We start from the raw sequence: 16,524 nt of genomic DNA on the forward strand, positions 1-16,524 counted from the left end.
TTTGTTTTAGTTTTAATCTTTTCACAGCATGTAATGACCATCTTTAGGTTTTTTACTTTTTTATTATAACAATGAAGTTGCAGTTATAACAAAATGTTGCCCTATGGTGAGAAAAGTACTAACGTATTTTACCTCAGTAAAAATAGCAATACTACAGTGTAGAAATACTCTTACTTACAATTGAAAGCAGGGCTGTCACAAAATATACTGCAAGTACCAACACAAGTACTCATGCTGAATGACGTTATGCAATATATGATTTGATAATAACCAACCCACTCATGTAACCATAACCAATATTTGTTGATTATGTTTCGCATTATTAATCTGAAATCTGCGAAGTCACTAAAGTGATTTAAAATAAACACAGTGGAGTAAAAAGAACAATATTTCCCTCAATGAGATGTAAATGTGTCATGGTCACTTGAACCAGACAACATGAAGGCATCAGCTGACAGTAACGTTGTTACACGAAGAAAGCTAAATGGTATTTTTAAAGCCCTGCGTGAGGCTTCTACCAAAGGCTTCTTTCCTTGTAGCGGAGACGTGGTTGCGATGACGTCATCGGTGAGCCGGTTGGTAAAACGTTTGAAGTGTCGGCGCCTGTTTCTACACATGAAACGGACGTGACTCGGCTCACGACCGGAGCTCCGCAACGCGGTCCGTTGATCCAGTCCCCACGATGTCCGTGTTTTGTCGCGTCCGCGGAGGGAGGGCGTGTGGGTGGTTACAACCGCTGTGCGTGATTCACAAACCCTATTTGTTCCTACTACTTTGAGCGCCATCTTGTTTGTAACTCTTCTACGTAAGTGGTAGAGTTCCTACCGAGGGGGTATCCGATTACCCTTTTTTTTTTCTCCAGCGTTAGTCTGGAAACCTCTCCCTGTAGGGCGCATATTGCATTTGCTTTGTCGCCTATTAAAACAATACGCCGCCGTCTTTCTAACTGGACAGAAATGAGCATCGAAACGCTTTTGGAAGCAGCCAAGTTTTTGGAATTGCAAGCCCAGCAACAACAGAAAGCACGTGGTAAGTTTGATTTGATTTTAAATATATACCACATCCGCAACTGTGAAATAGCTTTTGTAAAATACGAAACACTTCAGGGAATTTCTTTTTCGCAGAAGGATTTATTTTCTGAGTTATGGACAAACACCGATTTACAAACGCCGTCCATTGAGTAATTTCAAAATGCACATCGTCGGTTCGTTGCGTTTACATTACAATATGACGGAATACGTTTCATTTAGTGACACTTGAGTGTTGCTTTTCTATTCGTCTCGAGTGTGCAGACGCGTTGCAGAATGCGGTTTCCTCTTTGGTTCACGTAGCGCGGTGTCTTCGCCTGAACCCGCCGATAGCTGATGATAAACACCCACGGGCTGCTGCAGCATCGGGGGGTTACTGCATCGAAACCTGCTGCATAGACGCGGGTGTTACAGCGGAAAGCTGCACAGCAGTGCTGTGAAGTTCTCCGAGGCTTTCCCTTTCTGTTTCTCGCTTCTCGCTCGATGCGTGACGGACTTCAGCTCACGCGCTGCTTCAAGACATTTAAAATCAAATGACCCAAACATGCGGAGATAAAGGGCGGTGGCGCAGGGAAAGCCGAGCTCGTTTTACATAATGACCTAACGTCTTCCGCCGGGGATCAAGTGACTCTGGCGCTCAGGCTTCCCTCCGCACGCGCCTGTCTCCTTCAAGTATTTCCGCTTTTAAACATATGCAGTGTCGTGCTTCTCTAACATCGTGTACATGGTTTAGTCGGATTGATTGTGTTTTGTAAAAAAAAACACGCACACACGCGCAAACTCCCTGGCCTTTCAGTGGCTTTTGGAGCGTTTGAGTGTCTGTCGATGACGTCGCCAAGAACCACGCCTTCATATGTTAACAGCATGGGGTGGCACCGCCCTTTTCACCACGTGCGTTCTTGGGCTACCCCTCCCAAAGATCGTTTGTGAAGACGATGAGTCACTATGATGTGGAGAGAAAATCTGTGTACTTCTTTTCTGAAAACAAAATGTGCCTTTCGTTCACCAACAAGACAAACATAAGGGCTCAATAGTCAAAACAAAGACATGCAGTATGTCCCAATTAAATACTAACTACTGTATGTGCTATGTTAATAGTATACTGTTTGAACTGTTGCTATACAATACATAATTTTGTTTTAGTTTTATACTAACAGGAAACAAACCATACACATTACTACCAATTACGTTTCACAAAGAGAGAGAGCTCTATTCTTCAATATTGCACCCACTTAAAAATGTGTGTATCTATTACCTTCATGAATGCAATGGAACAGGACAGAATTAGAAAAATGAGATCCTTACAAAAACTTATGTTTTGAATTAAAGTAATCTCAGTTTGTGAGTAACTTGATTGATGGAGAGCTGAGATGATTTAAATCCAACATAACTGTGCCAGTGAAGCGTATTCTTCAGCCTCCTTACTGCACATGTCAAGCAGAGTTTCCACAACCAGTAAATCCTTTTCACACACTAATCTGTAAACACTGCCGCCTTTACATTTACGACTTGAGCGTTTGTAACATTTCTATAATGTGTTCCTGGCTCAAATTTGAACGCAAACCAATTATTCAGCTGTGTAGCTGAAAATACTGTACATAGACCATGAAGATTTTTTTATAGCTACAGTTTAGATTATTTTGTTCAAGCTGCATGAGCTAAACTGCTTTTGTATCATGGTTGAATGCACTTATTGTATGTCGCTTTGAATAAAAGTGTCAGCTAAATGATATGTAATGTGGTATCAGGCTTGAAAATGTTTCAACACAGATTTTCTATCCACGCTAAAGACAAGATAATGCCACAGCATAGGCAGTAAACAAGCTCACCGTGGACTTAAAACAGTGTATAAAGACATTAAAAGACACATGTGTGAGAAAGCCAAAATGCTATTCCTTTAGCAAGCAAGACATATTCTTTAAAAAAAGCCTGCAGTTCTCCACCTTTTTTATTATTTTGGAGATATTTGTGCTATTCAGAAAGGCTCGGAGTGAGAGCTCCTGCTTCGTTCCTCTCCCAGCTCCTCCCGCCATGCTGCATTGGGAGAGCAGAGTCCTTCCCCTCCCCTCCTCTCTGCTACTGTAGAGCAGGTCACTGTGTGGAGAAAAGTAGGCCAGTGTTTCTCTGTGCTGCAGTTATATAATGTCTAGAGAAAATCCTCTTGTTTTTCTAAGTGCTTCTTAAATTTTCTTTTAGAAATGGCACTTCTAGTGTGTCTGTGCCACAATCTAAATGATCAATATCCCATAACAGGACAACATCTTATGAAAGCGGTCTACCAGAACATCTTGTATTTTTCTACTTTATTGTACTTTAAGAAAACAGTAGTTTTAAACAGTTTAAATAGTTGTGCCAAGCCTCAGGGAAAGTTTTCTTTTGTCAAAGCAGAGCTGTAATGTTCTTGAACTTTATACTCTTATTTGCTTGACAAATACAATTCTGACATATTATAATCTTTGGTTTACGCACTATACACAGGGCAAAATATAGAATTGATCACATAAAAACTCTATTTTTTACAAATTGTTCACCCTAATGCATTCATGCAATGTCAAATCCGTAAATTATAATTGTTTTAATATTTAATGTTTTCTTCAAAGATGTCTGCAAAATAGATTTTTCACATACATTTAGGATTACTAACGTCCGTTTCAGAAGTGATCTCCGGTAACGGTACACCTCGCACATGCAGCATGTTCTGTCCTGACATTGGTGACATAAGGGCTTTGTTGTTGGAGATGTGGAGCAGACATGCACCCACCTCCCCAACACAACTTGGTCAGTGGACTGTGACTGGTATTACATTACAGCAAGATGTACCTCCAGTAGAGCAACAACCTTCTTCGGGGGGGGGGCTTGAAGCTTCACAGGATTTTGTAAATACACATACATTTGGGGCACCAAAAAAGAAAGACAAAATGTTTTTTTTAAATCTAAAACATTTCACCTTAAACAAAGAAGCACAGAACATTTAGTTTCACTGCAGTAACGTCGAATAGATGATTACAAAAAAGACAAATCTCCAAGTCAAATGACATTTGGACAAAATGCTTGCTGCTCATGAGACATACTGAGATCCTTCAGCTCCCCATTATTCCTGTTGATGCCTCACGTCTTATTGCTGTTTCTTCAGTTTTTCGGTTCGGCAGCTTATGAAGACTTTAGTTTGGGGTTTATGACCCTGTCAGTAGTGCGTCCCACCACACGGCAGCTTTGAGGCATTTTACAATACAAAGTCAACGCAGATCGATGGATTGTTTCCCCCTCTGATGTGATAACTTTGCCTTGTTTCTTCCACAGAGGATGAACTAAAGGAAAAGCAACGTCTGGAGCAGTTGGCAGAGCAGAGGCACTGTGATGCGAACTATAACTCAACGATCCACATCAACAATGTTTCTAAAGCAGAGGAGTGCCGCCCGCTGCCCGTCCCCCCCTCTCTGCCTCCCTCCTCCATGCCCATCACTGTCATCCCCATCCCCGTGGTCACTCCCAACCTCATAGGCTCCTCCGCTCTGCCTGTCGCCACGCTCTCCCCTCCAGCTGCCACCATTCTGCCACGCGCTCCACAACCCAAACTTGACCACCCAACCTCTGTGCTGACCGCCAACCACAAGCAGCTGATACAGAACCACCATCATCACCAACAGCTCATCGTCCAAACTAACAATACTAAACTCCAGCAGCAGACTCACCCGCAGCTGGTTCAACGCTACCCTGGCTCCATCGTCTCGCCCCCCCAGCAGCTTGCCTTACTCCCTCAGCCGGGCCTGGTGGTCCAGCAGGCTCCTCTGCAGAACGGCCCCATCAGCCGGGGGAGTCCTCCTGATGACGGCCGCCAGCTAGACAAGAAGAGGCCTGGAGGGTATGTCCATATACTTGTTTACATTCTAACTTTAATAGGGCTACAACTTAGTACTTTTTTTTTATTGATATGTCCACTTTTTGTCTTTTAATATATAAGTACATTCGACCTGTAGCCTCCTAAAAGCACTCAAAGCATTTACCTTGTAATGATCTGAAATGGAGAAAAACTAGCAACATGTAGCCTTTGTGAAGCTGTTGCATTATGGGCAATTATTGATCTTTTGTTACATTGTAACTAAACTAACTACCTGCTAGCAAAAAAAAAAACTCTTCTTTGGTTGATTTAGATTATTCTTGTCACATTGCCCTTTTAAACACCAAATTCTTACTGTGCTCTCATCTGTGCTCTTACAGGGCAGGCACAAGAGAAGTGCATAACAAGCTTGAGAAAAACAGGTGGGTTCAACCTGTCTACCATAGGGCCTCCTAAAAGAGAGCGCAATCTGAGGTTATTTGTATTGTTCCATTTGAATAATATTGTACTAGTTACATAGTGTGTTGTCTCTGAAACTGGCTAGTGCCTTTGTTTATTGTAGCAGTTTAATTTCAATGCTGAGCTTGATCTTTTTTAGTTAAGAACACCAATTGCAAATATTGTTGTGGTAATCATATGCTAATAAAGTCACGTGTGGCTCAACCATTTCTCGCTGTCTCAAATCCCCTTCCTTTGTTTTGGGTCTGTCAGACGAGCACATTTGAAGGAGTGCTTTGAGACGCTGAAGAAGAACATCCCCAACATAGACGAGAAGAAGACCTCCAATCTGAGTGTGCTGAGAAGCGCGCTGAGATACATTCAGGTAAGACGAGTTGAGTTTGCTAATACAAAGGGTCTGTTTGCAAACTATACTAAACTGTCAGACCTTTTATTTTATTCATGGTCAAACAACATATTCCATCAACTGACCCTATACTTACCCTGAAAGCTTAGACCCGTGTACTGCATTTATAAAATACATCAGTTATGCTTACATGCAAAAAACTCCAAGGCCGCATCTCATTTTGGGGAATTGAAAACCGAAGATCCTCGAGATATTGTGTTGGATGTAAATATCCAAACTGTTAATTTACAACAGTTTGCTACAAAGGCTGCAATGGAGATGTCTGATTCTGCTCTCCTGTATTTATGAGCCTCAAATCCCAGTGTGAAAGCCTCGGTTAACCTGCCACACAACAGCTTTTGGTCTTTTTTCCTTTTTCCTCTTCATGTGCACAGATAGTTTCTTTCTCCAAAAAAGTAGCGCAGCTATGGCAATGCTGCAACTTGGTTATAGCTTCCTTTGAAGCGTGACCTGGACATGGCAGTGGAACAAATCAGAGATCAGCGTTTTTGGAGTTATGTTTGTGCAACCAACGACACAGCAAGTGTTTGGCACCGCATTAGTAATTTAACCAGTTTGTTTAGAAGTTTCTGCTCAAGGTTGTATCAAAGGGGCGTGGCGATGAGAGCTGACACCGGATGACATATTGCCCGTCTGATGTGTGTTTGTGAATCTTGCCAAGACTTGTTTGTACGGAAACGGGGAGCGTCCATTATCTTGAAGCCACATCGCGATGTGAGCTAGAGTCTCGTCTCCAAGAGGAGGGGGATTTGTTTAAAAAAAGGTAAACAACTCCTTTTGTTGTATAAGCATGATCGTAATTGTAATTTTCAGGGTTTGAATAATCGGCTTTGAATTTGACGAGATGGTTGTCTATGGGTGTATTTTTTTCCCACCAAACCATGGTGATTTGCAATATATTATGTAGGTCCTTGTTGTAGTGTTCAAGGGATTTTTCATTTGAAAGTTGAGTTGAGTTTGGACTCATGGTTTAATGCACTTATTGTAAGTCGCTTTGGATAAAAGCGTCAGCTAAATGACATGTAATGTAATGTAATGAAAGCACACAGGGTAGGGTACAAGATACGTGATGTTGGCTTGACTTACCTTAAGTGTAGTCCGTCCCAAATAAACTACCAGTAGTCTGACCAAAGAAGTTTGAAATCCTTCTTTTTGCCACAACATTGTTCCCTATTTTATTACTTGAAGTGATTTCTGTCATATTCTTTTTTTTCTTGCATTTCCTGCCTTTTTGTATTTCTATGTTTATAATGTGGAATCTCAAACTCGTCCTCATTTATACCAGTTTTAAGCAACACTGTATTTGATAATAAGAATTTGTGCCATTTCTACAAATGAATGACTCACCATGTGTTTGTCAGGCTCACACACCAGAGTATGCTGGTTGTAAACAGCTGGTTCAAAGGTCCAGCACTGGCCTAGTTTAACTCCTTCAGATTGTCTGTGTTGTTGACTGTCATAGTGTTAACTGTGGGTCATTTGTCTTCCAGAGATAGACACGTGAGACACACGTTTACCCAAGTGTTGTAATTTAGGAATGGTTGTCATGTTTTGTGCATACGTGTTGTAATTGTAAAAATCACATGGTGCAGGCGCACAGTGGTTATTAGAATTGCACAGAAGTTAATGTAAATCTTAATACAAGCAGTGGCATATATCATGGCAAAACGTGGTCCTGAAGACACCGACTGTTGAGTACTTTGCCAGGTGTTTATATTTCTGTCTGTCACAATCGTTCGTGCAAGATACAGTCATGAAACGTTACAGGTTTGTGTTGTTGGGGTGCTTCATACATTTTCTTTTAGAAATGGCACTCATGTTGAAAGCCAAGGGTCACGGCTGGTATGATCCCATCGCAATATGGTCTCTAGTTGTATTTACATTTGTCTGTTGATGACTGGGGCTTGTTGTTTGGTTTACAGAATAATTAAGTCCGTATTTGGTTATGCTCAGAAGTAATAGGCTATTTGGTGTGCACATTGATAGTCCTGCTCGGCTGAGCTTTTAAGGCCTCCATGAAAGAACCAACCATGAACATATTTTCTCTTATTATATATCTGTCTACTCATGTAGATTCAGCAGAAAGCAGTGTGCTGCTGATTTGATGCTCTAAGAAGCAGCAGTCTGGTTATTCCTCTCAGCGCATGGATACTGAGAGGAAGTAGGACAGCGTAGGTGCAGAGCTCGTCTCCCTCCCTCTGCAGAATGACCTGCCTCTCTGTTCCTCCTATCAACAGCTGAGCTGGACAAGGGAAATATGTTTAAAGCGGAAGTGAAGAAAATATCCGTTCAGTGTCTCCATTGACATCCCGTCGAAACACATTTTGATGAGCTCACGAATGGTGTCTACAGAACTGGCCAGGCTGGTCTGGTCTTGTTTCGGAGGGGCAGAGTAAAAGACGGGAAGCCAAAACCAAATTCGTGTTCACGCTTTCATCTTGCCATGGGTGGTGCAGACGTGGGCCTGCAGACACTTCCTCCCCGGTCCTCGCTCTCCTCTGAGTTGGCAGCAGAGGAGCAGCCTGCACACTAATACACTGAGTTCAAGTGAGGCTTTGGGCTCGGCATCGCATTTGATTTATCATGGCCTGGTATCTCAAGATGTGCAATCATGGTAGTATTATCAAGTCTACACAGACAGTCGCTGGCTTTGCCGACAGCCACGTGATTCTAGGTTAACGTCGTCATTTAATTTCGAGTCCAAATGACTCCGCGACTAATTGACCAGAGACCTTACACGCGAATATATTTAGCTTATGGTTTGTGTGTTAACGGAGCTAAACATGGGAGTCTGGCTTTTAGCTCTCGACGTATTCCGTCTTGTTCCTCACAGCTTTCCCCCCCGAGCCCGTAGTGGTGCTGCGAAAGCCGTGGCTGTAAAATAAGCCTGCGTGATGCATAAGAGCTCCTCCCCTCCCCCCCCCTCCGCTCTACATCCTGCCTGTCTGAGCTTTTAAGGCCACATGAGCAGCAAGCACATGGCTAGCCTGAGCTGCGTGACGTCACCCCCCCCGTGCTCGGCCCCGCCCCTCGCTGCAACAGGCAGGACTCTCCGTGCCACTCACTCGGCTCAGCTGCCAGCGGAAGGGAGTGAACGTGGAGCGGTAAACACGAGGCTCCGTTTACTCCGCTCGCGCTTCATTTCCCCCTCATCGGCGACTGAACTGGTTCCTCCACTGCTTATCCCAGAATGCCAGTTTGAAGCGCGTTGTGCCATCTGGTGGGGAACCTTGATGTAGAAAGGGTTGATGGGGAATACGTGTTTAAAGAATAAGTAAATTACATTTAATTGTGCCCATAATGGCATATTTCCTTCGGAGCCTTGCCTTTTAAACATAGTCCCGCTTTGACATGTATTATTCATTCAACATTAAAAATAATCAGTCCATGGCAGTCAAGGTCACTGCTCTTTTAATATTTCAAGGTTTTTAAAGGTCTCAGCTTAGTCTTTGTGAAAGTCTCAGTAAAACTCAGTTTCTTCTTTTAAGACTACAGTCAAATCCAACTGCTGTTACAGTTGATGTGGCACATGAGCATGTCCAGTATTTATCTCTTGGAACATTGAGATTTCTCTGGGGAAAGAAGGAACATATTTTTTAATCAGCAGGGTTGTCTTCCGACCAGTTGTTTTTATACAGCAGCTATGTGACAATGTACCACAGCACAGAAGTATTGTTTCACAGTGCTCTTGTACTGCACCGGAGCGAGGTCCGGACCTCAGCCACTATGAGGTAATTAGGTCGGTTATGACCAGCACACAAGGGGTGGTGTGCACAGTTTTTTTTTTCTTTTTTTTTTCTTCTTCTTCCACAGACAAGCCTGTTATTGTTGAACTCAGGCACCATGTGAAGTTCTGTGCTGCAGCTTGAAGGCACAGTGAGACATGGGTTTATGGTTACCACACTGTCACAAGACCTGTGCAGAAGCCTGATCAGTCATCCAGGCTGTGCAGCATGTCTGCAACGTGGCCTCCTCTGCTCCTGGCCCTTTAAGGAAAAATAGCCTTGTGCCGTCTGCTGCAAAAGTGAGTCAGTGAGTACAGCATGTATTGCTCTCTTTCAATCCCCCGCTATCTGCCTCCCTCCCTCTTCCGTTCTCTATGGGGCCATGTGCTCGGCACTGGCATTGCTTGTGACAGCGCTTGAGCAGTGTTTACCTTCCACACACACAAAATAAATATCTATCTATCTATCTATCTATCTATCTATCTATCTATCTATCTATCTATCTATCTATATATATATATATATATATATATATATATATATATATATATATATATATATATATATATATATATATATATGGGCATTGTCTCTGTTGGAGTTTCGGAGGCTCATGTGTGAAGAGACGAAAGGTACTCTGCACCTTGTGTCCCACCAACCTGGTGACGTGATTAACAGGGAGATGTGGGATCCATCTGGGACGGACTTGGTCGTCAGGTTTCCATAGTAGATCTCAGACTAGCGGTTTCTCAAGTGCGCAGCGCTCTGTCCACCATCAGCACTGAAACAGGGAGAGTTCAGTGGGTCTCGATGTTTGTGGAACGTTTTTCTCCATTAGTCATAGTTTGTGGCATGCACAGTTGTGGCGCCGCTCACATAAAGCTGCCGGCTGGTACATGAGTGTAAAAGGAAGGCTGCCATCCCTCGGTCCATGTGACTCTCATTTCATACGCTCTTTATACCATTTAATTCTGCCCTGCTAACAAAAAATGTTAAGATTGCAAATCTGTTCTACATGCATGCGAGTCATATTTTTTCCTTATTACACCCAGCTGTGAAATGAATCTTTACATGTAAAGACCCTTTTTAGGAGAAAACTAAACGGCACCTGAAGGTGTGTATGTTCTTTCAGGTTACCGAGGAAATGTGACGTTTTCCTCTGTTTCCATGACAACCAAAGATGGGGGCGTTTCAGTACATCATTTGTTGAGACTGAAGATAATGTTAATGTGTTCTGACAGAAGTGCTGATATCATCAGCTCTTGTTGCCGGAGACAGGCCGTTGAAGGCTGGTCTTGAGATACACATCTGTGTCCTTTTGTGCAACGTGTTATTCAGCGGAGGATCATCATTTGTCCTTCTGTCCACGCTTCAATTAAAATACAATAACTTTATTTGAATATCAGTGTGTTACTAAAACTTAAGATACTTACATTATTGTGGCTTTCCAGAGGCATTCCACCACCTACACAGCCAACAACAGTATTTCCTCCTTATTTGTCTGTAACCGGAATTAGTGAAGACAATTTTGATTCTAAGTTGGTGTTGGTTAATATTTATAAAACCAGTATTTAAAGCAGAGCCAGACAGATAAGTCTGCCATGCTGATATTCAAGGTCTTCTCATGGCTATCTTTTGCCAAACAAATATGTGAACCAGACTTCCTCTGAGTTTATATTTGTGAGTTTGTGTGACTGAAAACCACCCCAGTGGGATGCAGTCCAAGCAAAGACCGCTTGACCCGTGCATTTTTAATCCTGGATAAGTACTAAAGACAGGTGCTGAATTACACACGGCATTATTTTTGTCCCCCTTTCATTGACGTACTGTACCGACCACGCTGATGGACGTCTTTTTACATTCAGCACACCACATGCACCCTTTCCTCAATCCAGCACTCTTACACAAGAAGACTTGCACATGTACTATACACTCACACATGCACACATACACAGTGGCATAAACACTAACGGGCAAGTCCACCTTTGGCTTTATGATCCAGTGTCATCAGGTCACTGGTAACAGATTTCACAGTGTGTTGTTTTCCCGAGCCTCTTCCACAGTGGCAGAGTCTGTGTCGGATACTTTGACCGTGCTGAGCTTGACATGTACTAAATTATATGAAGTATTCAATTTCAAAACACCAATCCCCCAACAGCGTAACTCTATCTTCCTGTCTATATAACCATAGCCAGCAGTTATTCATTTGGGAATACATTGGGAATTAGCCTAATTAACCCTAGCTTAACATTTCTTTTTTTTGATTTGCATGTGAAGGTTGATGTCGTTTTCATTAATTTCTTCCTTCTGTTGCCATGTACAGAGAAGTCCAGCTCACTTTGTTTTGCTTTGCGTCAGCTGATGGGTTAAAGAAAATTGGGTCACAGAGAGCCACTGCCTGGAAGCATCTACAACTTTCTGTACCCATCTCTCCACCTCCTCCTCCTGCCCCTGTGCTTCTGTAGCTCTGTTATTTCACTCCAGTCACAGGTTTTTATTTCTTGAACCTATTCCATATTGATAAGCTATAAAGACAGCATGAGCATTAATGATACTTTTCTATTGAGTTTTATTGGTGTGATGTGCTTTGTTTTTGAGCACTAGACACCTTTTATTTTTATTAAGATCCACGTGTGTGTGCGTGTGTGTGTGTGTGTGTGTGTGTGTGTGTGTGTGTGTGTGTGTGTGTGTGTGTGTGTGTGTGTGTGTGTGTGTGTGTGTGTGTGTGTGTGTGTGTGTGTGTGTGTGTGTGTGTGTGTGTGTGTGTGTGTGTGTGTGTGTGTGTGTGTGTGTGTGTGTGTGTGTGTGTGTGTGTGTGTGTGTGTGTGTGTGTGTGTGTGTGTGTGTGTGTGTGTGTGTGTGTGTGTGTGTGTGTGTGTGTGTGTGTGTGTGTGTGTGTGTGTGTGTGTGTGTGTGCCTAATAAACTAACAAGTTGTACTTGGACTGGTAGCTCCCATCATCATAGAGTCACTCGCGTCATTTTACAACCTTAATGATTTAAACATTTGACCATCTTCTGCTTTCTCTTTCAGACATTGAAGCGGAAAGAGAAGGAGTACGAGCATGACATGGAGCGACTGGCCAGAGAGAAGATCGCCACACAGCAGCGATTAGCAGAGCTGAAGAACGAGCTGAGCCAGTGGATGGACGTGATTGAAATCGACCGTGTCCTCCGACAGACGGTACAGCCAGAGGAGGACCAGGCTTCTACCTCAACTGCCTCAGGTAGACTGACGGTCGGGCTCGGATTACTGGGGGCCTAATTATTAATATATTTTAAGTGGCGTTAATCCTATGTGAATTTGTAGCCTCTCTGACCTGAGAAATGATCCGGCAACTACAACTCCAAACCACCCGCCTTTTAATTTTAAATTTTAGTTAAATGAAATGAACTGCAGAAGTTACATTGCATCTGATAATACTGAGTTAAATATTTAATCTGTTGATGTGGCAGAAGGTGAAGACGTAATGGATGATGACCTGGAGGATGAGACTGCGCTGAGAGCACAGACTGCCTTACCCACCGTGCCTCAAACCATGAAACCTGAGCTGCACAAGACTGCAATACCTACTCAGACACCCACCACTACCTCCTTCATCACGCAACACATCTCCATCCAGCACAAAGTCCCTCTGCATCAGCCTCAGCTCCAGCCGTTGACGGTGTCCAAGCCTGCAGCCCCATCGGCACTCACAACATCCAGCACTCGCATCACCTCCTGTCAGCCCCTGATCCCCACCCACACACAGATGGTGACCGCCTCCAGCCTACACCCCACAGTTATTGCCCACGCTTCAGTGTCCCATCCCTCAGTCATCCAAGCAGTCAACCACGTCATCCAGGGAGGGGGTCCCAAACACATTGCCCACCTGGCTCCATCCACCACCACCAGCAGTGTCCAGTTAGCCCCCAGCCACCAACCCATCGGCCACATCACCGTGCACCCGGTGGCTCACCTGAGTCAGCATTTACCTGCCCTCTATCCTCAACCGATGGCTGTCACACAGTCAGCGGTAGTCGGTCACATTACCCACACGCTGAACCATGCTCACCCTCACATGAACGGCACTGCGACTAGCCAACCAGCTGCCACCATTGTTGGCAAACAGACAGCAGTGAGCACCCAAATGGTGACCCACCACCCACAACTTGTGGGTCAGACAGTGCTCAACCCTGTGACAATGGTGACCATGCCTTCCTTCCCTATCGGCACTCTGAAGCTGGCTTGAACACTGCCAATAGGACCACCAGGCTGCGAGATGGAGACGCCCCTCAATAGGGGACAACTACAGGCCTCAGACCAGGCCACCGACGAGCCCAACGAGAGGGCCGGAGAGCTGCTGGACACCTGATCCAGAGTTTCACTAGCATCAAGAAGCATTACAGCTGATACAATGCCAGGAACATTCCTGCAACAAAAGTGTGTGTGTGTGTGTGTGTGTGTGTGTGTGTGTGTGTGTGTGTGTGTGTGTGTGTGTGTGTGTGTGTGTGTGTGTGTGTGTGTGTGTGTGTGTGTGTGTGTGTGTGTGTGTGTGTGTGTGTGTGTGTGTGTGTGTGTGTGTGTGTGTGTGTGTGTGTGTGTGTGTGTGTGTGTGTGTGTGTGTGTGTGTGTGTGTGTGTGTGTGTGTGTGTGTGTGTGTGTGTGTGTGTGTGTGTGTGTGTGTGTGTGTGTGTGTGTGTGTGTGTGTGTGTGTGTGTGTGTGTGTGTGTGTGTGTGTGTGTGTGTGTGTGTGTGTGTGTGTGTGTGTGTGTGTGTGTGTGTGTGTGTGTGTGTGTGTGTGGACCCTCACTTGTCACCATTGTTGCAGAAATTGGAGCAGTCTTCATTTTCACATGAGCTTTACGGAAACTGCTTCATAGAGGGAAAACGTGTGGAGGTACTGGCTGGTAGTTAAACTCCCCGTTATCACTGTGACTGCTGTGGATTAACAGATAGATCATGTATTCGAGAGGGAGAAGCTACACTGGGTTTGAAGCCTGTGACATGTATGATCAGAGTGTTAGACCCGCCATAACCAGCACGTTGGGAATGTGATTTCGAGGAGCTCCTCCTCTCCAGCAGAGACACATGCTGCAGGGCTGGAGCCAAATCACGGACTGGACCAGATCCTGAACAGAAGCTGCAGTCCTCAGTTATGGTGCATACAGCAATAGCACGCCCTGCTGGCTGATTGTGTTTTAATACTACTATCCTGTGACAATGGAACAAAGAAAAAAAAAAAACCTTACAGTTGAGTATAATGCCGATGGATATCATTCACAGCCACTTAAATTAAAATATTATGCAGTTTTGTCAGGGTTGGGGTTTTAGTGTTGGACACTCAAATTATTACTTATCTTTTAGTATTTGTCCTTCAAACTTACTGGCGGCTGTTCACGGAGTACAAGTTTAAGGATAAAGTTATGTTTTTGTCACAGCTGCTATTGAAAAAAAAATATATATATATTTTTGCCAAATGGAATCATTTTTAGATGCCCCCTAAATGCAAACACAACAACACAGTAGTGTGTTTAAATACTAAACGTGTGAGATACAACCTCCGATGCTCCACGGTGAGGGCGTTGAGTGTTCAGAGGTTTTGAATGTGAATACATAAAGGTCCATAAAATGTAGTTAAGTGTGTTTCTTTGCTGTCTTGCAAGGCAAACGGTAGTAGGATGTGTTTGCATGCTGTGAAAGCATGCCATGACTGTTGATTATTCATCTTGGAAGCAAGGAGCCATCGGGTTGTTCTGCTTTGCAGACTTTGACAAGTTGCAGTAGGAATGTTACATATTTTCTTTGCTCAGAGTCGAAGCTCTGTCATTCATAGCGTGTTTGGATCGGTATAAAGTGATCTCAACGGCTGGCATAAATCCAATCAATGTGTGTTTTTTAAGATGATCCTATTCCAAAGCTAGCACTGTGAACATTTCTATAGTCTCAATGAGCAGCAGCTTAGCGTAGCACTTGCTAGAACAGCAACATGCTGTGTTCTCGTTTCATCTGAATGTACTGATCTATGAAAGGATGCGGAGTCGTGCACTCATCAGAAGTTAACCCCCCTTTTTAAAAAAAAAGAAAATGCGATTACTTTATTAAAGTATCTATTGTAAGTAAAATGTAACATTTAAAACTGATTTTGTATTTTTAAAATTACTGTTGCTTGTTTCATCTGAATAATAGCTTTTTATGTTCAGACTAATTATTGGTATTTGATAATAGTTTGTTTTTTTCAACTGGGACCATGTACAGTGCTGTATATCAGGTGGTGCGACTACACAGACCTCTTCCCACCTTGATATTACATTCGGCCACTGTAGAAAGTATTCTCCCCGTAATTGTTTTTTATTTTTTGTTCTGATGCAATATGATTAAAGCAGGGACTCTTGGGTTTGACTAATTGCAGAGATACAGAGATAAAGTAATGCTTTTTTCACCCTCATATTTTATGCAAATAATATTGAACAAATCATAATGAAATCATATTGTAGCAAAACAAAATGTGTACAAATGAACAGGGATTCAGATACTTGAAGAAGCAACAATATACTTGTGTTTTCCCTATGGAGAAAGTTTAAGTTGTGTGTGTGTGTGTATATAGCCTGTAAATGTTGGGCTGCATTTAGATCTAACTGTATGATGTAAAAAGCTGGGAAAAATATGTAAAATTAAAAATGTATAAAAAAAATATACTTAATAAATTGTATTATGTTTACAAATGTCTGGAGCCGCTTTTGTTCTTTTCGGTATTGCAGCAATATAAAGTACTTTCTTTCTGTGTTTGAACAGTCGGAATACATTGATTATCTTTACCGTTATTTAGTTATCAGTTAATCTGGCAATCATTTTCCAAGCAACACCTAAAGATAGTTTACAATTATAGTATTTTTAAAAAAGCATAGTAATGTATGTTGTAAAAAAGTTAATGAACAGGATCATATAGTCCGTCATAATAAATGCCATAAATATTAGGCCGTTGGAAAAAAAGTAATACTATCACATAATAAAACTACAATTTGGCTTTTTTACTGTTATGAAATACTATATGACTGATGACAATGTTGAATAAAGTGATAATGTAGT

The 16,524-nt window shown here is 42.8% G+C and overlaps 1 protein-coding gene across 2 annotated transcripts; it reads left to right on the forward strand.

The window, feature by feature from the left end:
• Window positions 1-605: 605 nt before the first annotated feature.
• mnta (MAX network transcriptional repressor a) lies at window positions 606-16,102 on the forward strand. 2 transcript variants are annotated; one of them, XM_034548274.1, is made up of 6 exons: window positions 606-1,029; window positions 4,329-4,890; window positions 5,247-5,288; window positions 5,578-5,689; window positions 12,490-12,682; window positions 12,912-16,102. In XM_034548274.1, the coding sequence occupies exons 1-6, from the start codon at window positions 957-959 to the stop codon at window positions 13,685-13,687; spliced, it is 1,758 nt and encodes a 585-aa protein (XP_034404165.1). In that variant the 5' UTR covers window positions 606-956; the 3' UTR covers window positions 13,688-16,102. The 2 variants fall into 2 exon arrangements, with proteins under 2 accessions (XP_034404165.1, XP_034404166.1); XM_034548275.1 differs by lacking the exon at window positions 5,247-5,288.
• The last annotated feature ends 422 nt before the right edge of the window (window positions 16,103-16,524 follow it).

The sequence above is a fragment of the Cyclopterus lumpus genome, chromosome 13 (assembly GCF_009769545.1).
Source record: "Cyclopterus lumpus isolate fCycLum1 chromosome 13, fCycLum1.pri, whole genome shotgun sequence".
NCBI lineage: Eukaryota > Metazoa > Chordata > Actinopteri > Perciformes > Cyclopteridae > Cyclopterus > Cyclopterus lumpus.

Coding starts and splice junctions, on each gene's coding strand:
- mnta (XM_034548274.1), top strand. CDS start 957: ATGAGCATCGAAACGCTTTTGGAAGCAGCCAAGTTTTTGGAATTGCAA. Junction 4,891..5,246: donor GACAAGAAGAGGCCTGGAGG/GTATGTCCATAT, acceptor GTGCTCTTACAG/GGCAGGCACAAGAGAAGTGC. Junction 5,690..12,489: donor GCGCGCTGAGATACATTCAG/GTAAGACGAGTT, acceptor TTTCTCTTTCAG/ACATTGAAGCGGAAAGAGAA.